This window comes from Citrus sinensis, chromosome 2 (genome assembly GCF_022201045.2).
Source record: "Citrus sinensis cultivar Valencia sweet orange chromosome 2, DVS_A1.0, whole genome shotgun sequence".
NCBI classification, from domain to species: Eukaryota; Viridiplantae; Streptophyta; class Magnoliopsida; order Sapindales; family Rutaceae; genus Citrus; species Citrus sinensis.
This window is the reverse complement of record NC_068557.1, coordinates 22,679,783-22,702,238: the sequence shown is the minus strand read 5'-3', so window position 1 is coordinate 22,702,238 and position 22,456 is coordinate 22,679,783. Positions and strand designations below refer to the sequence as shown.

The window sequence follows — 22,456 nt, the reverse complement described above, 5'->3', positions numbered from 1 at the left end:
CTTGCGAGTACATTAAAATTTGCACAACAGGTATATCAAGTTAAGCATAACTCAGATGGAAGTCTGGCCAAGTACAAGGCCAGATTAGTTGCTAAGGGTTTTCAACAAATTGCAGCGGTAAATTACTTTGAAACTTTCAGTCCAGTGGTAAAATCAGCTACTGTTAGAGTAGTGATTAGTTTGGCTGTCATGAATCAATGGTAAATCAGGCAGGTAGATGTTAATAATGCATTTCTCAATGGGGAGTTTACAGAAGAAGTCTTTATGGATCAGCCAGTAGGATTTGTTGACAGTCAAAAACTAAACTTTGTGTGTAAACTCCATAAGTCACTATATGGGCTCAAGTAAGCTCCACGAGCTTGGTATGAAAAGTTAAGAGGTTGTTTGTTACAGTGGGACTTTGAAAACTCAAGAGCTGACACTTCTCTGTTTATCAAGAAAACCAGCTCATATATGATATTGGTACTAATTTATGTTGATGACATCTTAATCACAAGGCCAGATAGTGCAGAACTAGACTCTTTCATTGCCAAATTTAATGCAATTTTTGCACTAAAGGATTTGGGTACTCTCTTTTATTTTCTGGGCATAGAAGTCATATATGGTGCAGATTGCATTTATTTGTCTCAAAGGAAATACATAAGAGATCTATTGACTAAAGTTCAATTGCTTGAGTGTAAAGAGATTGACACACCTTTGAGTACTGGAATTAAGCTACAAAAGGAAGCTCAAGGATATCTAGGCCAATATATTGTTGATGCTACACATTACAGGAGCATTGTAGGAGGGATGCAGTATTTGGTTTTAACAAGGCCAGAAATTGCCTTTGCTGTAAACAAGTTAAGTCAGTATGTTTCAAGTTCTACAATGCAACATCTTATAGCCTGTAAGAGAGTGCTTAGATACTTAAAGTCCACTCAAGATTATGGACTTAAGTTTGTTCAAAATGGAGAAATGAAGATTACTGGATTTACTAATGCAGACTGAGCTTGTGATTTAGATGATCGAAAATCTGTTGGAGCCTATTGCATCTACTTAGGTAATAATTTGATTTCATGGTCATCCAAGAAGCAGTCAGTCATTGCTAGGTCTAGTGCTGAGAGTGAATACAGGGCCTTAGCTTCAGCTAGTGCAGAGATCAGCTGGTTACAATCTTTGTTTTCTGAAATTGGTTTGTGTTGCTCAGAGATACCTACTGTCTAGTGTGACAATACCAGTGCCACTAAGCTAGCTCATAATCCTGTTTGCCATTGTAGAACTAAACACATCGAGCTTGACTTACACTTCATCAGAAACAAAGTGATTGCAGGGGAGTTAAAAATTCAGTATATTCCCAGTGAAGAACAGATTGCTGATATCATGACAAAACCCCTTTCGTTTGTTCATTTTAACTATCTGAGATCAAAACTCAATGTGCAGCCTTGCCCCTTGAGTTTGAGGGGGGCTGTTAAGGAAGTCCAATATGCTGAGCTCACAGAGAGTAGGAGTAAGAAGAGAAGAAGCTTCAGTCTCAGTCAGTCAAGTATTTCAGCAATGCCAGCTCATCAGAGTTAGTTAAGTAAGTTGCCAAATCAGCACAAGATGGTTAAGCTTGTTATCAGTCATTTCGTATGTGTGTGTAACTGAATGTAATTAGCATAAGCTGTAATCTTGTGCGTGTATATAAGTTGAGTTGATTCAGTTGTAAAGGTTAAGAAAAATCAATAAGAAATAAAGTGATCTTTTCTCTGAAAATAATTTTCCTCAGAAACAAACAACTTCATTTTCTCTTTCATTCACTAACCCAAATACTTGATTAATTAATTAATTATTAGCAAGTAATCAGCCGAAGCTGTTGTTCGGATACTTGGTTGGCTCTGAACACACCCGAATCAACTTCAAACTCATTTCCAATACAAGATTCTTTGTTGTACAGAAATTTTCTAATCATATTAACGAGAAACTCAAAACACTCTTCCAGCTTGAACTGACAATGTTCAAAACATTTGGAAGCTTCTTGTACGCCATGAAAAAAAAAACTTCAAGTGTTTTGCAGTGGCCATTTCCTTTTTCGTTGAATCGTTGTTGACTTGAGTTGGTTACTTGTTTGTTTTCATAACATGTTGTATACGGAAGTTTTGCTTCATGTGTTTCTAGGAACTTCGTTTTGACGGAACTTCAGGTACAATAAAACAACATGTGTGATTCTTACTTTATAGTGTTATTAAAAGCACTTAAAGTTTCTAATTCAGAAGAATAACAGATACAACTAACTTTTAACATGCCTCAGGAATTTCAGTAACATGACCAACACGGGTATAACCCTGCTTCAAATGCTTGGTAATTTTGTGCTGGTGCTCTCCGTGTCTGTGGAGCCTCAAACAGCCAGGGCTTCAGGCTCCTCATCCCAGGTAGACTATAGTTCAGTGAATGAGCAGGCGGGTCAATTTTAACACCATCAACAGCTTTGCCGATCATGTCAACGCCGATACTAAGCTGGGCCCTGATACTTTCATTTGCTACTAATTCTTGCGGAAGAAGATCCTTCCAAACCTTATACCATTTCCGGATCTCTTCAAAGTCTGGCGTTTTGTTCAACCAGTTATACAAAAACTGAAGCCACTTGGTGAAGAAGAACCCCGACATTAGATTTACCATTAGGTGACTTGGAATGGCAGAGGCCCAGGACATGACCCAATGGAACTGATAAAGCTTCTGGTTTGCAGGATTTATTTCTAATTCTTGTACAGTAACCTGCAGTTTTGGAACTATGTATCGATGCATAAGTTGTTCCCATAACACATTCTTCCAAGGTGACAACAAAATGTAAGCAGATGCATCACTTGGGTGCCAAGCATCAAGCACCTCACCCAACTTTATAAGTATCATCCGAAACAAGCCCTTTTGTTTTCGTCCCAACCATGGCAGCCATTGATGCACCCAATCATGGATTGAATAAGTTTCACTACGAGGGTCCCACGAGTCGACAACATCTGACATTTTCGGCATAACAATTGTATCCAATATGGTATTAAGAAGTGAATAAGGCAACAACATTTTCCAACAATCCAAAAATTTAAGCATTGGCTCAGGATCTTTAGCATCCCAGTTACTGATGCTAGATGCTCTCACAGCTGGTAAGATGGCCTGCGAAACCAGCTGAGCATAATAGACATAACCGTGGTCGCTGTCCAACACTTGTCTCCACATTGATACCAGTTCCAATTGATATGATGGATTTTGAAGAGGATCCCAACCTTGAAAGGTTCTTATAAATAAAGGAAAAGCTAATGAATAAGCAACAGGGGACAAGTGATAGATCATATAACTATGGGAAACCTTACACTTTAAGTTACTAAAATCATTTGCAAGTGACTCCAATGTCAATGTTCCTAAAGAATTCTTCTTCTGAATTTGGTCTAAAGTATTAAGAACAGTCTCAGCATCATCAAACTTCTGCTTCTCTGCTGCTCTCATTTTATCAAACTTGTCCTTGTTTCTTTGTAAGCAGAATGCCGTCTCTTTCTTTATCCTCGAACCATCATTACCAGCCAGCTGAGCCTTGGTTCCATTTTTAAGCATAGCCAGACCCGTGACCCCTGCGCAAGCCTGCCAATCGATCTTCTTCATCTTCCACTGTTTCGACCAAAGCCTCTCTTCCATCTCTTCCAGGCCTAATCCCATCATCCATGGCGGCTGGTTCTTCCCAATCCCAAGCCCACCACCAGCTCTATACTGGGGATCAGCCTCACTTTCAATATCCCAAAACCTACTGCCTTTGAATCCTAGCCCACTCCCAGGACCAACATCCACACCAGGCCCCTTGTACATGCCATCTCTCAAATCATTCACAGGAAAGCGTGTAGGTATCATCCCATTCCCATCTGTAAAAACAAATAAAGAAAACACATAGACACGTTAAGCTTCCAATATATACATTATTGTATATGTATAGGTTTAGAAATAAGTTATCTGAACAAGAAGAAGGGGTTCAAATTCAATTCCTCCTACTGGTGTGGATAGTTTTATCTTTCGGATTGCGTGTTGATCAAGGTTAGTCTCAGACAACTATTTGATTGTATCGTAATATAAATAAATATTGAGTAAATATTAATACATCATTACTTTTACTTACCAGGTGACGCGAGTGGCTTTGGTCGTTGGGATGAAATGCGAGTAGTGTTGTTGGAGTCAAAGAAGCACCTGCCTCCAATCGAACCGACTCTTTCCTGCGTCTTGTGAGCGTCCATGATCATTGATATTCCTGAGTTTCTTAGTTTTTCATTTTTCTTCCTTTGGCTTTCAGGAGATTTGTTTACAAATTACTTTACAGATTGGGAGAAACGGAGTGACGTTGGACTCTATTCATACACGTTTCCTTCCATCTCTTAAAAATTGATTGGCAGCAACTAACCGCCAGGATGGGAACCGCATTGGGCTAAATTGACCCACGAATAATTCATCTGCTATTCATAAACCTTATTCTTTATTATATGCTACGACATGTCATCATAAACATTAATAAATGTTTCCTTTTTTGCACGAATGTGTAAAGCATTTTTAAATAAGTTTTGAGTGTCACTCTAATATAGAAACAGAGTTGCTTTTGGTTTCAAGGCAAGTTGAGATTTTATTTCTTTTTTTTTTTTGAAAAAATAAAAAATCAAAGGCATAATCTTCTCAAAATTACCCACGGTGGAATGTGTTCATCAGCAAAAAAATTGCAATTTTGTCCAACAGTTTAATAAAATTAAAATAAAACATAGATGGAGAAGAAAACAAGGATTTTTAAGTAAATTTCTTTGTATTAAACAAATGAAAAAAAAAAAAAGAAGAATTTTGAGCGTTACAGAGGGTAGTGTTTTAAGTTAAAATTTAGAATTTTTATGAAGGTTCACGAAGATTAAAAGGGATACACACACACACACACGGGGTATGAATTTTAATCCATAAAGAAACCCTCAGGGAAGAAACTGAGGGTATGTTTACAAGCATTGTAGATGCATTTTGTTTTAAACTGGAAGTTGCACTCTTATATAAGGATCCTTCTGTCTCTCTCTATCTATGACTCATGCATATGTATTGATGTTTCAGCCTCAGGTATTGATGTGATTCGAGATTGCATGGGAAGGTGAAGCCTGTGATATACAAGTATCTTCCATTATCTGAAGCAGCTGAAGGTCACCAGTTCGTGGAAAGTAGCAAGCATATCTGGAAGATAAATGCTTGTTCCATGAATAAAACGTGTCTTCTACCATTTTGCATACAGTTCAGTAGTTCATTTCGGATTTTGGATCCTCACCGACTCTTTGGATTCTGGTCTGCCGGTGGCAATTAGCGTCAGCGATTTGTGCAGAAATAAAATATTTTAGCTCAAGTAAATTGCATTGAAGTTTATTATAGTTTAGCCGAGAAAATGTTCAGAGTTTTACCAGGTTCAGCAGAATTTAAAGATTTTCCCCCTCATCTTTACAAAATTCTATTTGTAGCCGACTAAACTTTGGTATTTTTCTCGATGCGGCTCTCACTGTCCTCTCAGTGTTACAACCACTTCCTTGTTAAGACAATTCATCGAATTATAATGATGAAACTGCAACAACAACAACAACAATAATAATAATAATAATCATGATCTGCCACTTACGACTTATCCCTTGGAATTCACCAAACATCTGTTGCTGCTGCCCCAAACTCATATTATCTTATCTGCTGGCTGTAATTTATTTCACTACATATATTATCCATCCGCGCAAGCCTATCACCTAATCAGTCTCTCCAATGCCTTGCCTTCAGATCCTCAGTTAATGCTCTTGTATACAATACACCCTATCTCTATCCGATTGCACTCTTTTATCCCTCTCGCAAGCGTCTTCCTTGGAGACTATCAGAGACTCGAGGCCGGCAAGCAAACTTGATTAGCAAGTTATAAAGCGCGCCACCGCCAGGAACTTCAATTGGCTTAATTAGGCCAAAATTGACTGGTATTTCTTTATTTAATTATCGTGCCCAAATTCGGAAATTCATATTTCTTCCAATGCCATCGTCTGCCATTGCCAATGCCATCTCAATTTCCAATTCAAAGTTGGATTTTTCTAAGTAATATGAACTATAGTTTAAGAATTCTATAATTTCAATTTTGATGCCAAATGCCACCTTAATCAAAAGAATTATACGCTATGGCCTTCTATATAAATTTGGAAATTGAGTGTTTGCACTTTGTAATCTTCCGGTCGCTATTTGTTTAATCAGGAACAAAATGCAATAATTTACCTGCAAGAGGATACAAACAAATTAGTATTGAACCAAACAAGTCCTGCCCCAAATTTAAAATCGTTCCTAAACAGACTACCGAGTGCAGAAAGTTACAAGTACCATATAACTAACTCAGTTAAAGAGGAAATTTGCGTTAGAAAATCATTTTCTACACACTGAAAACCTAGCCAACATCCAAGAGGAAAAGACTGAGAGAAGCTAAATTCCCACTGAAATCTTGTTTTTGTCTCAGACAAAGCTCTAAATCAGGTTTTTGTGGAAGTCAAACCACCATTAGTTGGGTGCCAAGCATCATTAATGTTACCCCAACTGTTTCCTTATCTCCTTATACAAATCCTCCCGTTTATGTTCCAACAATGGCAGCCATGGACGCACCCATAAGTCCGGAGCACCTTCCAGCTTTGGCATAACTATCGTATCCAATATGGTATCAAAAACAGAAGAAGGCAGCAGCTTTTCCCAACACTCTAAAAATCTAAGTATCTCCTCAGGCTTTCCAGCATTCCAGCTATTGAGGAAGCGACGCATTCTCTCAGCAGGTAAGATAACTTTTGAAACCAGCTTAGTATAACCATCACTGTCCTCACTTTCCAAGAGTTCCTTCCACATCAACACCACATTCAGTTTATGCGATGGTTTCCGAAGAGGGTTCCAACCCCGAAACACCCTTGTAAAAAAGGGCAAAGCTAATGAGTAAGCAATGCAGGGCAAGTCATAAAGCTTATAATCATGAGAAAGTCTCCACTTCAAGTCGATGAAATAATTTGCAAGGGACCTCAATGTCAACAGTCCTAAAAATTTCTCTTTCTCAATTTGGCACAAAATAGAAACAATTTTCTCTAAATTATCCGACTGCTGCCTCTGCTTTGCTATCCTTTTTAACTTCTCCATCCCCTTCCTCAAATCATCACCAGTCTCCTCAATTTTCAGTTTAGCCAGGCACTTCCACAAATCTTCATCAGTGTCGTCAACTCTAAGCTTAGCCAAACACCTCCTCAAATCCTCCTCAACCTCCTCAACCTTAAGATTAGCCAAGCACTTGGGCAATGGTGCATCAAACCCCTCTAGGGAACTAGGCTGTCTCCTCTTTCTCATCTCCATCAGCTTTGACCGAAAACTTTCCTTGAGGCTCTCTGTTGGTTTCTCCTCCAACTCCTCCAAAAGTGTCTTTTTCATTTCGCTAAACCCTAATGCCACATTGCTTGGCCTCGTCCTCACTTCATCAATTGGTTGCTGCTGTAAACCTGAAAACATTGCTTCCATTTCATTAGAATCATCCATCAATCCCATATTCCTTTGCCTCATCCTCGCACCAATTGGTGTCACAATCTCTTGCTCATTCTTGCCAAGCCTACTGCCTTCATACCCAATCCCAATTCCCTTTGCACGCTCCTCATAACTCCAAAACCGAATGCCGATATCTCTCCGTTCTTCCCCTTGAAGTCCATCCTCTAACTTTAACTTCATCCTTTCCACTATACCCAAAAATAAATAAATAAATAAATAACCCACGAAAATACATAAATAATTAACGGAACGATAAGTCCCAAAAATAATTTACCAAAATATTTCGTAAAATAATTAAATTTCATTTCAAATATGTCTTAAAACATCTAATAATAAATGTATTTCGCTAATTGTGGAGGCCCAGCTAATGTACGAGATCGTATTGTTGCCTAGTTTTATCCAAATTTTAAAACCCTAAGCAGGGCCTACAAAAATGTTGATTACTTTTTTTTTTTCCTTTTAAAACAAAATTCAATCTTTCAACACAGAACCAAGGCATAAAAATTACTTACTTGAGGAAAAGACACGATCTTTATCTAGTAGTACACACCGTTCGCGCCTGCGTCTTTTAATTGCGTATCCATCGTCGGAGTCGGAGTCGGAGCCCGGTAACGGGTCGCGGTCTAAAACCCCGTCGTCTCTCCACGGAGGGGCAGCTCTTTTCTGCTTCCGGTGAGAGTCCATTTTTCTTTTTCAGTTTTAGAAATCAGTCGGTATCACGTTTCGTTCTTTCTTTTAGAGAGAGAGAGAGACTTTCTAAGTGAAAAACAAAATGAATAGATGCATCCTATGATCACATGAAATCGGTTATCGAGCGAAAACTTGTTTAGCAAGTCAACCAATCAGATCGTTACTCCTCACAAGCCGTTGGAACGTACGGTCCCATCCAGATTGTGCCATGTGGACCTTCGCTCGTCACTTCGATCGTCTTTGTCTTTTTATTTAAATTAAGGACCTTGCTAGCTAAGTAAGGGTAATTTTTAAAAATCTCCCCTGAGATTTGAGTTTGTTGCAAGTAGATGGTGAGAATTTATTTATTTATAAAAAACCCCCTACGTTTTTGCTCCGTTTGGGTTGTTGTGGGCATTGTTGACATTTCGCAATAAAACAAATCTTTTGCAACTTTCGTTGCCTTGAGAACAGTAACTTATCATTTCAATTACTAATGTTCTGACACAAATAAAAACCAAACTTACATCAAATAAAAACAGTAATTCTGTCCTGCACATGCCAAATCGTTTCGTTATCATCTTTACAAAAGCAAACGCCCTCCACATTTTGTGCTTTGCTTCTTCTCCATGGATTCCACCAACGCATCATCAGAAGTCGCCAATGACTTCTCTCCTTTGATAAAAGTACACAAAGACGACAAAGTAGAAAGGCTTAGGGGCACCGATATCGTTCCCCCATCACTTGATCCCAAAACAAATGTTGATTCCAAAGACGTTGTGTATTCTCCTGAAAATAATTTATCTGCTCGGCTTTACCTCCCGAAAAACACAAATCAAAACCAAAAACTCCCCCTTCTTGTTTATTTTCACGGCGGAGGTTTTTGCATCGAGACTGCTTTTTCACCAACTTACCATAATTACCTCAACGACTTGGTCTCTGAAGCTAACATCATCGCAGTCTCGGTCGACTACCGAAGAGCCCCAGAGCATCCCCTTCCTATCGCTTATGAAGATTCATGGGACGCAGTCAAATGGGTTGCTTCCCATGTTGACGGAAATGGCCCCGAAGATTGGCTCAACCGTAATGCTGATTTTGAGCGAGTGTTTTACTCTGGGGACAGCGCTGGTGCTAATATTGCTCATCACATGGCAATAAGAAACGGTCGAGAAATTATCGACGGCTTTAATGTTGTTGGTATTGTCTTGATTCATCCATACTTTTGGGGTGTTGAGCCTGTTGGTTCCGAGCCTACTGATGTTAAAATAAGAGCTGGAACGGAGAGATTTTGGCGATTTACTTGTCCAAGCACAAGCGGGCTCGATGATCCGTGGGTTAATCCGTGTGCCGACGGTTAATTTTCGGGTAATTTTTGCAAGTTTGATTTTTATTTGTGTCAGAACATCAGTAATTGAAATGACAAGCTACTGTTCTCAAGGCAACGAAAGTTGCAAAAGATTTGTTTTATTGCGAAATGTCAACAATGCCCACAACAACCCAATCGGCAATCAAACGGAGCAAAAACGTAGGGGGTTTTTTTATAAATAAACGGATTCTCACCATCTACTTGCAACAAACACAAACCTCAAGGGAGGATTTTAAAAATTACCCAACTAAGTAAACATCCATCTTTTGTTTTTTTCTTTATACAAATAAAATATTCTTAAATAATTTACTTCGGGGTAAATTCAATTTGGGTGAAGGATTCATCTGATTCATGGGTGCGGGACATGATCACGTGAATAACATGATAAAATACACGGGTTTGAATTAAATTTAAAAAAAAAATGTTACATGGCTCGAATTTGTGTCACGTGCTTAATAGTCATGTCAAATATAAGTTAGAGTTGGTTGATTTGTCAATTTGTTTATAAAATTTATAGTTCGAAGTTTGGAACATATTTGAATTTATCATAAAATTGATGAAAAATACATTTCAATTTTTATTGATTGTTAATGCAAATAGTTATTATTTAGCGCTGTTTAATTTATGATTAGGTATTTTTTATAAGATTTATAAATTAAATGAAAATTTTAAATTAAGTTAGATAACAATGAAAGTTAGCAATATAACTTTAATTCCCATCCTATTCGATAACAATATTAAAAAAAAAAAGTTAGACAAATTGTATTTGGATTTAATCATTTTATCAAACGAGTCAATCAAACTTTTTTTATCTGACCAATGTAATTGGTATTTACCAAAAATTTGAGACAATTCCTTCACCACTATAAATGAAAATTTTAATTCAAATTATGTGTTATTGATATATCAGTTATTACAATATTAATGATTTTTCTTAAATTCTATAATAATAATAATAAATTGATATTAGTTTTCACTTATAGTGGAAGGAATTGTCTCAAAGTTTTCATTTATTATTATTATTATTATTATGACGACAACGACAATAAAAATAAATAGGATTGGTAAAAAAGTTTGGCCTTGCAGCGGGTCTAAAACTTGGCCTACATGGATTGAGCATGAATACGAGTCGAAAAATATGAAGCTCGTATGAATTAAGGCTAAATAAGAAATTAGGAAAGGCCCGAGCTTTTTAATTTATAAATAAAAAAGCATATAAAAATTAATCTTTTATATTAATATTTGTATTTAATTATATTGTATTACTAATATTTTATGTATTAGACGATAATTATATTATATATCAAATAATTATCTTTAATTTAAATATTTTTTGTTATTAAAAATTTATTTAAAATTAATGAAGACCTAGGCCCGGCCCAATCCTGATCCATTTAAATTTAGATAACCCTTTAAAGGGCCTGAGCCTATTCTCAATATAGTCTAGCTCAGGCCCTTGATTTGCCAACCTTGAAAACAAAAGTAACAGAAAAAAATTCATTTTCTGCGTCAGTTGGGCTTGAGCCGGGAAAATCAAAGAGGGGGTGATGGACTGATGGTATCAACTCCTGATGAAATCCCGCATCTTTTAATTTGGGTTCAATCAGAATGATGCAAAGCACTACTATTCTTTTAATTTGTGCCAAGTGACAACGGAGACCGTGTTTAACAACAATAATAACTTTTTTCTGCATTTGAATCGTTTCTTGTTGTCCATTCTTAAATGTTAGGGGATCTTAGCAAGCTTCAAATGTAAATACTTTTATCACATAAAATCGTGTTGAAATTTGACAACAATCATGACATCATGACTTAATATGAGTCAATTGCCAACTTAATCGAAAGAATTACGGGACACAGGATTCAATAAATTAACCAGTCATTTTACTGTGCAGTGCAGCATAACCTTTGAATTTTGATCTTCAATGAAACTTTCTGGTTGGAATCTAAGTTTGCCCTTGTTTGTATATCTTCCAATTTCATGCAAGGGAAGTATTAGCATGAACCAAACAACAAGCATTTACCCGAATTTAAATTCTGATCAAAATAATCCCTAAAGAAAACACCGAGTGCGGAAATTTATAAGTCAGTATATGATGGGTAATTGTGTTGGAAGATTATTTTGTAGAACCAAAATAGAAAACTTGGCTACCATGGACAAGAGGAAGCAGCCAGAATGAGCTCAAATCTAATCAGTTACAGGGCCTAACACCACTCGATATACATTGTCTCCGCCGCAGTTCCCTCTAAAATGCTGAAATTGGAGGTCAAAGTCATTCATCACTTGGGTGGCAACTGGCAAGCGTCATTAATGCTACTCGGCTTTATACTTATCATACAAATCCTGCCGTTTTTGTTCCAACAATGGCAGCCACGGACGCACCCACAAGTACTGAGAGCCAATCAGTTTCGCACAACTATTTTATTCAATATGGTGTCAAGAACTGAGGAAGGCAACGACTTCTTCCAACACTAACAAATTCTAAGCATCTGCTCAGGCTTCTCGGCGTTCCAGCTGTTGAGGGAGGGAGATATTCTCTCAGCAGGTAAGATAACTTCTGAAACCAGCTGTGTATAATAAGCATGACGGCCATCGCTTTGCAGAAGATCCTTCCACAGAGACACCACGTTCACTTTATGAGATGGTTTCAAAAGAGGGTTCTACGATTGGAACACCCTTGTAAATAAAGGCAATGCAAATGAGTGTGCAATGCAGGGCAAGTCATTAAGCTCATAATCTTGACCAGGAGATCAATTTGGTTCAAAATAATAACAATTCTCGCCAAATTATGCATCTGCTGCCTCTGTTCTATTCAACATCAAACCTCTCTGGGGTACTAGAGACTCTTTCCTCTTCCTTATATCCATTAGCATCGTCCGAAAACTATCCCCAAGTATTCTGCTTGGTTCATCCAACAATTTCAAAAGCGATTTTTTCGAATTACCGAAACTTAATCTCGCATTCTTTAACCTAGTCCTCACTTCAGCAATTGGTTGCGGCTGTAAACCTGGCCAGTTCGCTGCTGTCATTTGATCATATATATTGAACTCCAATCCTATAAACATCGTGATCTTCCTCTCACAGTAAACAACGTTCACGCCTGCGTGTTGTAATGGCGTATCCATCGTGGGAAACGTGGCTTTCCAGGAAAACTTGCTTAGCAAGCAAAACAATGAGGCTGTTACCCGCTAAAAGAAGGTAAATCAAATTTTATGATGGGCCAGACTGGACCGGTACAGGTACATGTGAGCCTCTGTACTTCTAACTTTTCCTCTTTTCAAGTGAGAGTTGGGTATTATTTCCATCACGTGAGAGCCTCTTCTCTTTGCACATAATCTCATTCATACTCCGGTAATTGATACGAAGTCTTGGTTGTTTGCCTGGTAATTTATAACTTTTTTCTATATCGAATTTAGATACAGAAGATATACAGGAACTAACAAGTTGTAGTGTACACAGCCCTAATCAATACACTACAGTTTTTCTTGCTATCCATAGTTGACTCCTATCACTTTGTATCCCATATATTTTACTACATTTCTACCCGCTTTTGTTTTGATGGTCCAGATGGCCACGACTAGCTTTCTTAAGATCTGAAAATGTTGGGAGGTTCACTTCTCCATCAGCACTGTCACCCATTATCAGTTTCGCTCTAAGGTCTGAAACTGCATGGATGTTTGCTTCCTTAAGTGTTCGCGGCAGAGCTACTGTGCCAGTTGAGTATGTTCGTTAAGTCCCGGATTCGAGAACCACTGCCCCAGAAAGAGGCAAGGCAAAGACCCATGATAGCCATTGCAATCACTGAGCATGCTGGTGGAACTGCTTGACTGCTTCCAAGAAACTGAGTGGCAAGAAGACCAGCTAAGGTGGAACTTTGCATTCCTGTGCACAGCGAGATTGTCCGGCTGACTTCTTCTCCTTGCCTGTAAAAAAAATCAAGTCAGTTCTTTTGCATCCAATCTCTAATTTCAATGATTTTAGCGTATGGATAAAAGTTACAAACCAGCTTCTGTTGCAATGAATTTATCAAGCTGATCTACTACAGAGGCTCCCATTTGAATTATTCGTGGAAATAAAAACCTTTCCTCTCTATGATAAAGTAGCTTCTCCGATAATTGGGGCGGACAGAATGGATTTTTTCCAAGGTACTAACTCAAAATATCTGTGAATTTGACCACAATAGTCATTGGACAAAAGAATGAAGGAACCTAAAGACAAGCTATCAATCATAGTGGAAATTTATTTTCCTAGTTTGACGTGGACCACATTAACTGTACTGTTGCTTGTTTTTCTAGAATATGAACGCTGTAGAAATGCATATAGCCAATGACCTAAATAAGGGTAAAGGTTAAACTGCCATGGTAAGTGAAATTAAAACAATCGAAAAGGAAAAGTAGTCATATACACGACAGCATTTAGATACGATATATATGATCATCATTGAGGTTGGATAACAAATCACCAAGCCAAACAATTGTGACTGACAAGTTGATCATTTCAGATATTGAAAGCAAAGTAGAGAAAAGCAAGCCTTGAGATTAAAATAAAAATTGTCAGAAGGGAAAATTTAAGAAATAACATGCTAGGGTTGCTAGTAAGTCAGGCAAATGAGACCTCAAGTTCTAAATTTCCAGATATAAATGCTTATACACATTCTATTTTTCTGATTATGCTTGCACTTGCTTCCAGCATATGGGAGGATGGAAGAGCATCAGCTTTGCTGTATTTTTATTGTACCTACTCTGGCAGACCAATCACCTGAGTGTACTAAGCAGTGAACTAACAAAAAGGATCCCTAAATGAGGTCTGTTCTTTCGGCTAACACGTTGGGAACTTAAAACGAGCTAGCACTCAACCAAAGTCCACAGAACAGAGACAATGACGAGGAGAATTTTCTTTCTCAGTCACCATATGTAGGATAATATACTCTTGAATAAGAAAGAAATTACCTCCAAGATGGAATTTTGGAGACCCAATATCCCACAGCAAACGCTACTGCATGAAATGTCAATACTGGAAGAACCAATTGAAGACCCTCAATGGATAGAATCTGACTCCGGTTGATTGCAAGAGGGCTACCAATACACAATGAGGTACATATCATAGCAACAAATGGCATCACAGGTCGAAGAAAAGACACAACTGGCTTTGCATAAGTATTGAGTCCAAGGCCAAGAGCAACTGGAACTAAAACAACCTGCAAAGATACACCAAAAATCTCAAACATTAAGTGATGATCAAAATGGAAGAACCAGTTCAAGCATATCTTTTTGTCCTCCTAAAGCACTCATCACCTGCAATATTGACTTGGACATGGCAACAGCATCAACTGGAATAACAGACCCAATAAGAAGGCCAGTTAAAAGAGGTGTGATGAGGACAGAAGCAATGGTTGTAGAACTGCTGAGGAGAATGCTTACAGCCACATCTCCTTTACTCAAAAAGCTGGCATAACTAGAGAGCTGAGCCCCTGAAACACAAGCTGTGAGGACAAAACCTGCATAAAATATCTGAGGGATCCCAAATGCCTTTGCAATTAGCACCCCGAGGATTGGTTTAATTATATACTGAGCGACAAACCCCACAGACAGTGGTAAAGGCCTGCAACAGATGAAAAGATAGGCAAACTGGTGAGTATATCCAGAATCTCTCAGAAATAGGAAATAATTATAAATGAACTGCAAAAACTCCTGGGGAAAAAAAATCTTATACCTTTTAAATGCGAGAGCAAAATCTTCAATAGAAAGCCTAATTCCAATAGACAACATGATGCCACCTAAAGCTGGGGCATACAATTCCTTTGATACCCTGTACAAGTTTTAGCCAAAATCTTTTCTGCTATTAGTTATTGCCAATTAGCAGAAATTCTGCTGCTTAATACTCATTTAAAAAAAAAACTATTTAGCTTGTCATGTCACCTAGGAAGTAAAATGCCAAAACAGCAGTAAAGGAGAAAAAAGACCATCTTTGAGCCTTAAATCAAACACATATAAGCAATCCCAAAATGGTGATTATTATCTCAAAAATTAAGTAATTGGCATCATCAATTCGAAGTCCAGTTTCTTAAACGCTCCCTGTTAACTAGTAACTACAGCTTTCCCATAAATCAAATAAAACATAAAAGTAAAATTAAAAAATTATGTAAAAGAATAGCCTGTTGAATTACTATGTCAGAAATATAATCATCATTAAAAAAAAAAACCATTACTTTTATTTATAGAAACAAAATTTTTGTTAAGAATTTTCTTTTATTTCTGATTTTTTTTTTCTCAAATTTCAGTCTGATGATATAATATATTCAGAAACGGATATCTTAAAAACCAATATTAAAATGAAAACCCAGGACCCAAAAAAAAAATACGAAAATTAAATCCCGCCATTAGTAAAACGCAATTAAATAAAAGACACGCAGAATTAAAAAATTCAAAAATAAGAACAAAACAATTGAAGAAGTGGAACTGACCAAGTAAAAGTTGAAGGTTGAGCAAGAGCCGCGACAGCGGTGAGAGCAACAACAAAAGGAAGCATTGCGGACAAAACCTGAGACGAATCATTCCTCGCCACGACAGCGACAGAACCGGCGTTTATCCCAAACGAAAGCAACGAAACATTGCCTTCTCTTCTTTGCAACCCGACTCTTCCCACAAACGGCGACGTTGAGCATGCCAGCGTACACAACCCGCCATTTGCTTTTACGCTCTTTTGAGGCTTCAAAATTGAACTGCAACGAAATGAATGTAAAGCGGTGTTCCTTTTCTGTATGCACAGTTTTGGTGGTGTGACATTTAATAAATAGGCCATTTTGGGAATTTCGAAGGTATTGAAGTTCGTGCGGTCTGTTTGTTCTTATTGCTGGTGGCGGAAACGGAGTTGCGTCGCCGGAAATTGGCGGTTTCCGGCGAGGGAAAAGTAGAGGTGGGAGGTGGAAGTTGAGAAGGGATGAGGAGAGAGAGTGACAATGTTATATTGGCGACTTGGCGTGTTGAGGGGATTCGGTGGTTTACAGAACACAGAAAGTTGGTGGTGGTTTAGGTTTTAATCACGAAGATCAAGGGTTGTGATGTGATGATCATAAGTTTTTGACGGTCAAGATATGGTGAAGAGTTGACTTTCGCATGCACTTTTTAATTTTCGCAATATAGTGTTTCCATGTTTTGATATTTTTGTGTAGTTAGTAGTTACCATTATGTTTGAATATCATCATAGTACTGTATATCTAATTGACATTACGAATAAATCATAAATCTTTTAAATTTCACTATTTATTTAATAATAAAATAGTAAATGAATTTAAAGATACAGTTGGAATTATATTGTTTAGTACTAATTTTTTAATATATTATATTTGAAGAAAATAATATTTAAAATTTCAATATTTGAGATCTCATACTATGTGTTCCACTCATATATTAGGTGTAAAATTATTTATTATTTTATTCTATCATTTAATAAATAAATATTACACCAATTAAAACTTCAATTAAAACCTAAATATTACGATTTTTAACATTATTAGTTAAAGAGATAATATTTATACTCAGCATTTTTTTTTAAACATAACTTTGTTTCAAGGGAAAAAAAAAGACACAAATGAATTAAGTAAACAGTGATTAAAGAGTTATTTAAATAACGAAACAGTGTAGGGATCAATTAGCAATATATATGAAGCGATAAAATCGAAGAGAGTCGGACTGGTATATTAGGTGTAAAATTATTTATTATTTTATTCTATCATTTAATAAATAAATATTACACCAATTAAAACTTCAATTAAAACCTAAATATTACGATTTTTAACATTATTAGTTAAAGAGATAATATTTATACTCAGCATTTTTTTTTAAACATAACTTTGTTTCAAGGGAAAAAAAAAAGACACAAATGAATTAAGTAAACAGTGATTAAGGAGTTATTTAAATAACGAAACAGTGTAGGGATCAATTAGCAATATATATGAAGCGATAAAATCGAAGAGAGTCGGACTGGTGTCCGAGGTTTCTTGGATTTTGTCTGTAAAAGCAGAGATGATGAAGTCTTGCATGTACATGCATGGCAACAAACACTGCATCGCGGTGCCAAGTGTTTATCTGTGTTCTACTTAAAAAGATGACACCATGGCAGTGCAGACAAGTAAACAATCAGCCGTTCTTTGGCTACTTTGGTAATTTCGTGTATGAACTTTTTCATATTTTATTTGTACCGTAATTTTTTTTTTTTAAGAGGAAGCATTTAATTGTGTGTGGCATCAGCATCATGTGATATCCCGTGTTTTCCGTTTTATGGGCAGCTCAGCCTTGACTCTTGAACTTGAAAGTGAAATCAAATTATGGACCCAACTCAAATGCTGCATTTATGAATCCGTCTCTCGTTTGTTCTTCTGCACAACCAATTTTAGAAAAAAGGATCAGCCATAAAACTCCTTATCATTCATTAAAAAGAATTGAGGGGAATTACACATCTCTTAAGGCTGAAATGCATTTGATCTGCCGTAGGCCTTGTGACATGTGTCCAGACTCCAGATAACAAGCAACAGCCAACAAAGCTCCCCACATATTTGCACCAAGCTTGGACTTAGCTTTTAGTTTGTTTTGAAAATAAAAGGGTGTTTGGGGCGGTCCACTAACCACTCGTGCAATATTGCCTATCTTTCCCATTATTTCTGTATTTCATGCTTTATTGCTTTGTGTGTATCCTTTGTTGGTTATAGGTTGTCGGTAACGTGAATCGTATGCTTCCATGGGCTTTTATAAAAGGGTAAGCTTATGATACATTTTGTGTAAGTGTTAAGGAAGCTCATCTTGTTTGCAGTATGATTAGCCAAAAAGAAGATAAAGCAGAGGATTGCAACAGTTACAACACACGGTTAAAGATTGATGATTTGGCTGTCTAGGTGGCACCTGGTGGTTATGTAATTACCAGCACACGTGAAGATTCATTTTGATTAGTTAGAGTTAGTTATAAGCTCGAGTTGTGTATATAAACAACCATGTAATTTCTTTGTATATTCATTCAGAACGAATCAAATAATATTTTAAGAATTCTCTGAACTGAAGTTTTTACTCTTTCAACTTTCTTTCATTTTCTTGTTAACCAAACAGTCCTTTAAACAATTTTAACTTGGTATCAGAGCCAGTATGGTTTCAGTACATCTTGCTTCATCTTCTAATGTAGTTCATAATGCTGCCATTAATACGAGCACAGCCACCTTTTCATTCAACACTCCTGTTAAGCTGGATCAATCAAATTACTTGATTTGGCGATCTCAAGTCCTTGCTTCCATTCGTGGAAATAGACTTGAAAAATTCATTGATGATTCCTTAACATCCTTCAAAATTCTATAACTCCTCCACCCTCTCACACTGCTCAAAGAATTGGTGATGACCTCAGATCTGTTGAGAATCCAGAGTATGTTACCTGGAGATCACAAGATTAGATGCTGCTTGGATGGCTGTTTTCTTCAATGAGTGAAGGCATCATCAGTTTGGTCTTCAGTCTAGAAACTTCACTTGAGGTATGGAAAGCCATTAAAGTCCAATTTGGATCACAGTCTAAATCTAAATTGTTGCATCTGAGGTACATGATGAATTCAAATAGGAAAGATGATATGAAAGTCACTGATTATTTCATTAAGATGAAAAACATAGCTGATAATATGGCTGCTGCTGGAAGTGCTTTAAGTGATGATGATTTGATTTTGCACATACTTTTTGATTTAGGACCTGATTATAATTATGTTGCTACATACATAACTGGTCAAATAGGAGTTGGTAAAATGGATGTAAATGAAGCATATGCAATGTTGTTAACTCAAGAAGCTAGAATAGAACAACAAGCACACATGCTTACTGGTATGGATGTGAAACAGAATTTTGAGGCAAATTTAGTCCAAAACAGAGGTTTGAAGAAAGGATTTATATCTGGAGGTAAGAATTTTGGTGGCTATGGATTTAATCCTGGTTTTGGTAATGCTGGACATTATGGCTATGGTGGCTATAAAGGATATTCTGGAGGTGCTGGAGCCAATGGAGGAAATTCATCTGGTGTTAATTTTCAGCAAAGAGGTTATTTTAGTGATAATCAGAGAAATTGAGGGAACTGGAATCAGAATCCTGGTGGATACTCAATAATACCAAAACATCTGGAAATGTTAAACTTCAATGGAATGCTTCTAAACCTACCTGTCAAATTTGTCTTAAGACAGGTCATACAACTAATATCTACTGGAAACTTGAAGAGTTCATTGCTTCAGGTGCTTTTAAGTCACCACCAAACAGGAATTCAAAGTCTGCTTATCTAGCAAACATGGAGGGTGCTTCAAATACCAACTGGTATCTTGACAGTGAGGCAACACATCACCTCACTAATGACATGAACAACATGCATGTTGCTGAGCCTTTTGCAGGTATATCTAAATTTGTAGTTGGTAATGGTGCTAGTTGTTGAGTGTTAGAAAATGCATATTTATAAAGGAGAAAACCGTCATTTTACATTTCAAGTCTTACTAACAACCCTTACTTTTATGTATTTAACCTTCTTGTGATTTAATTACATGTGTTTTATTTTAATTAAGTATTTTATGTATTTTAGGGGCATTATAGTCATTTCACAATAAAGGAGAGATCAGACGGCAAAACGGACATCACTTTTGAACTCAGGACGGTCGAAAACTTTAGGAGGAGCATAAAAGGAAAAATGACACTATTCATATGTACGGTACTATTCACGTGTACGGTACTAACTACGTTACTGTTCACAATACTGTTCACATAGACGGATCGATGACGTGGCATTGACCGATGATGTGGCATTGACTGATGAGGTGTAATGATCCTGTTGGGCTAAAATTCTTATGTACTGTTGATGGTGACGTGGCAGCATATCAGTGGATGAAAAATCTCGCGTACGGTACATGCATCACACAGGATTATTTTCAACCAAATCGCGTTACTGTTCATCTGAGTCAAACCGTGTTACTGTTCATCCGCGTGGTCAAACCGTGTACTGTTGATTGATGACGTGGTGCAATCCTGAGCGTCCAAACTGTTTTTAATCCGATGGCCATGATTTACTCCATGTATCTATAAAAAGGGGGTCTCCCCCCCTAATTTGATATCTCTGAATCCATTTTTGGACTCCATTTTCTGTAATTCCCTCCCCATCTTGTATTTTCTTCGTATTTTAATAAATTCTCATTTTGCCCCTAGTTTAATTATGAGTGGCTAATTTTCTTTCAAGCTTGGGTTGAATGTGAAGTCTCAACATGTGTCATGGGCTTTATTTAGTAAATTTATTTTCTCTTCCCCTCTAGTTTTTGTGGATGTTTTGACTTCTCGTCGACAAATAATACTAATCTTGTCTAGTACCGCCCTGGTTTCACCGGCCCTCTAGTACAAGGTTATTATTATTTGGTACGATAAGCTCTTAGCACCATATTGATTAGAGCGTGGTTCATGAGGTGTGGATTCCCCCCTCATGATTTAATTGGCATTAATACGGATTATTTAGCCCATGATGTATGTTGATACGGATCCAGATACCAAAGTACGTCAATTTAATAGATTTTCTCTTCAATTTATTCTCTCCATTGCAATTCCAATTTTAGAATTTATTCTCGCCATTTTAATTTAAGTCTTAGCATATTCCAAATCATTTACACCATAAATCCAACAACCCATTTACAAAATTAATTCTATACACATAATTAAAATCCACCTCCTCGTGGGATCGACACTCGTCACCATTAGTCTATACTACAATAGATTCGTGCGCTTGCGAGTACATTAAAATTTGCACAACAAGTTTTTGGCGCCGTTGCCGGGGAGGTACGTAATTTTAATTCATAGAATTAATTTTTGTGAATAATTTCTTTTATTTGTTTTCTTGTATTTTTTTTATTATTAAAAAAAAAGAAAAAGAAAAAAAAAGTGAATCTACATTTAAAGGTTAGTATTTCTTTTCTTTTTCTCTTCTTTAAAATTCTGTAATTTAATTTTCAATTTATTTTTCTTTGTAATTTTTTTTATCTTATTAATTTATTTTTAGTTAATTTATTTCACGTATTTGTTTTTGTGTATTTTTATAGAAAGGTTTTAATAGCGCAATAAGGTTAGTATCGTAATTTCTCCCTCTTATTTATTTTTATTTGTTTTGTTCCCATCTTTATTTTCATTTTATTTGTTTTGCATGCATGGTCGTAGGTCATTATTACTTAATCTTGAACCTATAGACCTTGAATTAGAAAAAACACTTCGCACACAAAAGCACATTAAAAATAAATTTGAAATGGATTTGCAACCACAAGAGAGGCCATTTAAGGACTACTTCAGTTCCTTAGCTAATTTGAGCACATCATGCATAAGATACCCAAATGTAGCTGCTAGGAGTTTCGAATTAAAACCTAGTGTGCTAAATTGTCTTCCCACATTTTATGGCCTAGAAAATGAGGATCCATATAATCATCTGAATGATTTTCATGCCATTTGTCAAACTTTTAAATATGAAAAATTTTCAGACGATGATGTTAAACTTAGACTATTCCCATTTTCTTTAAAGGATAGAGCTCGTTCATGGCTTAATACATTGCCTGCTAATAGCATTGCATCATGGGAACAAATGGTTACAAAATTTTTGAATAAATATTTCCCAGTGCATAAAACCAATGCTATTCGCAGGGAAATCTCGGAGTTTACCCAGAGAGAGGACGAGCAATTTTTCGAAACATGGGAGCGATTCAATGGGCTACTCTTGAAGTGTCCACATCATGGGTACGAGAAATGGCACCAATGCCAATACTTTTTGGAGGGATTATTGCCGAATGTGCAAGAATAGCTAATGGCAACAAGTGGAGGAGAGCTAATGTCAAAAAGTGCATCAGAGATTTG

General features: G+C 36.8%; 4 protein-coding genes and 2 non-coding genes across 8 annotated transcripts; 2 read left to right on the top strand and 4 right to left on the bottom strand.

Moving 5' to 3' along the window:
• Positions 1 to 1,776: 1,776 nt before the first annotated feature.
• On the bottom strand, positions 1,777 to 5,763 carry LOC107174341 (septin and tuftelin-interacting protein 1 homolog 1-like). 2 transcript variants are annotated; one of them, XM_015525142.3, is made up of 4 exons: positions 5,624 to 5,763; positions 5,412 to 5,533; positions 4,115 to 5,300; positions 1,777 to 3,863 (listed from the first exon to the last, which is right to left on the bottom strand). In XM_015525142.3, exons 3-4 carry the CDS (start codon positions 4,233 to 4,235, stop codon positions 2,275 to 2,277), a joined length of 1,710 nt encoding a protein of 569 aa, XP_015380628.1. In that variant the 5' UTR covers positions 4,236 to 5,300; positions 5,412 to 5,533; positions 5,624 to 5,763; the 3' UTR covers positions 1,777 to 2,274. The 2 variants fall into 2 exon arrangements, with proteins under 2 accessions (XP_015380628.1, XP_052291175.1); XM_052435215.1 differs by having other exon boundaries at positions 5,412 to 5,529; positions 5,624 to 5,755.
• A 481-nt stretch (positions 5,764 to 6,244) lies between these two features.
• LOC102623901 (septin and tuftelin-interacting protein 1 homolog 1-like) lies at positions 6,245 to 8,322 on the bottom strand. The gene is made up of 2 exons (XM_025093014.2): positions 8,052 to 8,322; positions 6,245 to 7,727 (listed from the first exon to the last, which is right to left on the bottom strand). The coding sequence occupies exons 1-2, from the start codon at positions 8,221 to 8,223 to the stop codon at positions 6,553 to 6,555; spliced, it is 1,347 nt and encodes a 448-aa protein (XP_024948782.1). The 5' UTR covers positions 8,224 to 8,322; the 3' UTR covers positions 6,245 to 6,552.
• Positions 8,323 to 8,822: 500 nt separating this feature from the next.
• Positions 8,823 to 9,609, top strand: LOC102623608 (probable carboxylesterase 13). Its single transcript, XM_006492165.4, has one exon. It carries the CDS (start codon positions 8,838 to 8,840, stop codon positions 9,564 to 9,566), a length of 729 nt encoding a protein of 242 aa, XP_006492228.1. The 5' UTR covers positions 8,823 to 8,837; the 3' UTR covers positions 9,567 to 9,609.
• A 3,321-nt stretch (positions 9,610 to 12,930) lies between these two features.
• On the bottom strand, positions 12,931 to 16,563 carry LOC102623309 (probable sodium/metabolite cotransporter BASS3, chloroplastic). Of its 2 annotated transcripts, none has more exons than XM_006492164.4 (5): positions 16,039 to 16,556; positions 15,288 to 15,383; positions 14,870 to 15,176; positions 14,525 to 14,772; positions 12,931 to 13,498 (listed from the first exon to the last, which is right to left on the bottom strand). In XM_006492164.4, exons 1-5 carry the CDS (start codon positions 16,374 to 16,376, stop codon positions 13,261 to 13,263), a joined length of 1,227 nt encoding a protein of 408 aa, XP_006492227.1. In that variant the 5' UTR covers positions 16,377 to 16,556; the 3' UTR covers positions 12,931 to 13,260. The 2 variants fall into 2 exon arrangements, with proteins under 2 accessions (XP_006492227.1, XP_024948783.1); XM_025093015.2 differs by lacking the exon at positions 12,931 to 13,498 and adding an exon at positions 13,534 to 13,737 and having other exon boundaries at positions 16,039 to 16,563.
• Positions 16,564 to 19,245: 2,682 nt separating this feature from the next.
• Positions 19,246 to 19,382, top strand: LOC112496025 (small nucleolar RNA Z247). The gene has a single exon (XR_003062455.1). It is a non-coding gene; the product is annotated as a small nucleolar RNA Z247 (small nucleolar RNA).
• Positions 19,383 to 22,238: 2,856 nt separating this feature from the next.
• LOC127900504 (small nucleolar RNA R71) lies at positions 22,239 to 22,342 on the bottom strand. Its single transcript, XR_008052687.1, has one exon. It is a non-coding gene; the product is annotated as a small nucleolar RNA R71 (small nucleolar RNA).
• Between the last annotated feature and the right edge of the window lie 114 nt (positions 22,343 to 22,456).

What these genes read in the sequence shown, in the direction of transcription:
- LOC107174341 (XM_015525142.3), bottom strand. Translation starts at nt 4,235, where the DNA reads ATGATCATGGACGCTCACAAGACGCAGGAAAGAGTCGGTTCGATTGGA. An exon ending in AAAGCCACTCGCGTCACCTG is followed by an intron (nt 3,864 to 4,114) that starts GTAAGTAAAAGT and finishes TTGTTTTTACAG; the next exon opens with ATGGGAATGGGATGATACCT.
- LOC102623901 (XM_025093014.2), bottom strand. Translation starts at nt 8,223, where the DNA reads ATGGACTCTCACCGGAAGCAGAAAAGAGCTGCCCCTCCGTGGAGAGAC. An exon ending in AGATCGTGTCTTTTCCTCAA is followed by an intron (nt 7,728 to 8,051) that starts GTAAGTAATTTT and finishes TTTTGGGTATAG; the next exon opens with TGGAAAGGATGAAGTTAAAG.
- LOC102623608 (XM_006492165.4), top strand. Translation starts at nt 8,838, where the DNA reads ATGGATTCCACCAACGCATCATCAGAAGTCGCCAATGACTTCTCTCCT.
- LOC102623309 (XM_006492164.4), bottom strand. Translation starts at nt 16,376, where the DNA reads ATGGCCTATTTATTAAATGTCACACCACCAAAACTGTGCATACAGAAA. An exon ending in CAACCTTCAACTTTTACTTG is followed by an intron (nt 15,384 to 16,038) that starts GTCAGTTCCACT and finishes AAACTTGTACAG; the next exon opens with GGTATCAAAGGAATTGTATG. An exon ending in TCCAAAATTCCATCTTGGAG is followed by an intron (nt 13,499 to 14,524) that starts GTAATTTCTTTC and finishes TTTTTTTTACAG; the next exon opens with GCAAGGAGAAGAAGTCAGCC.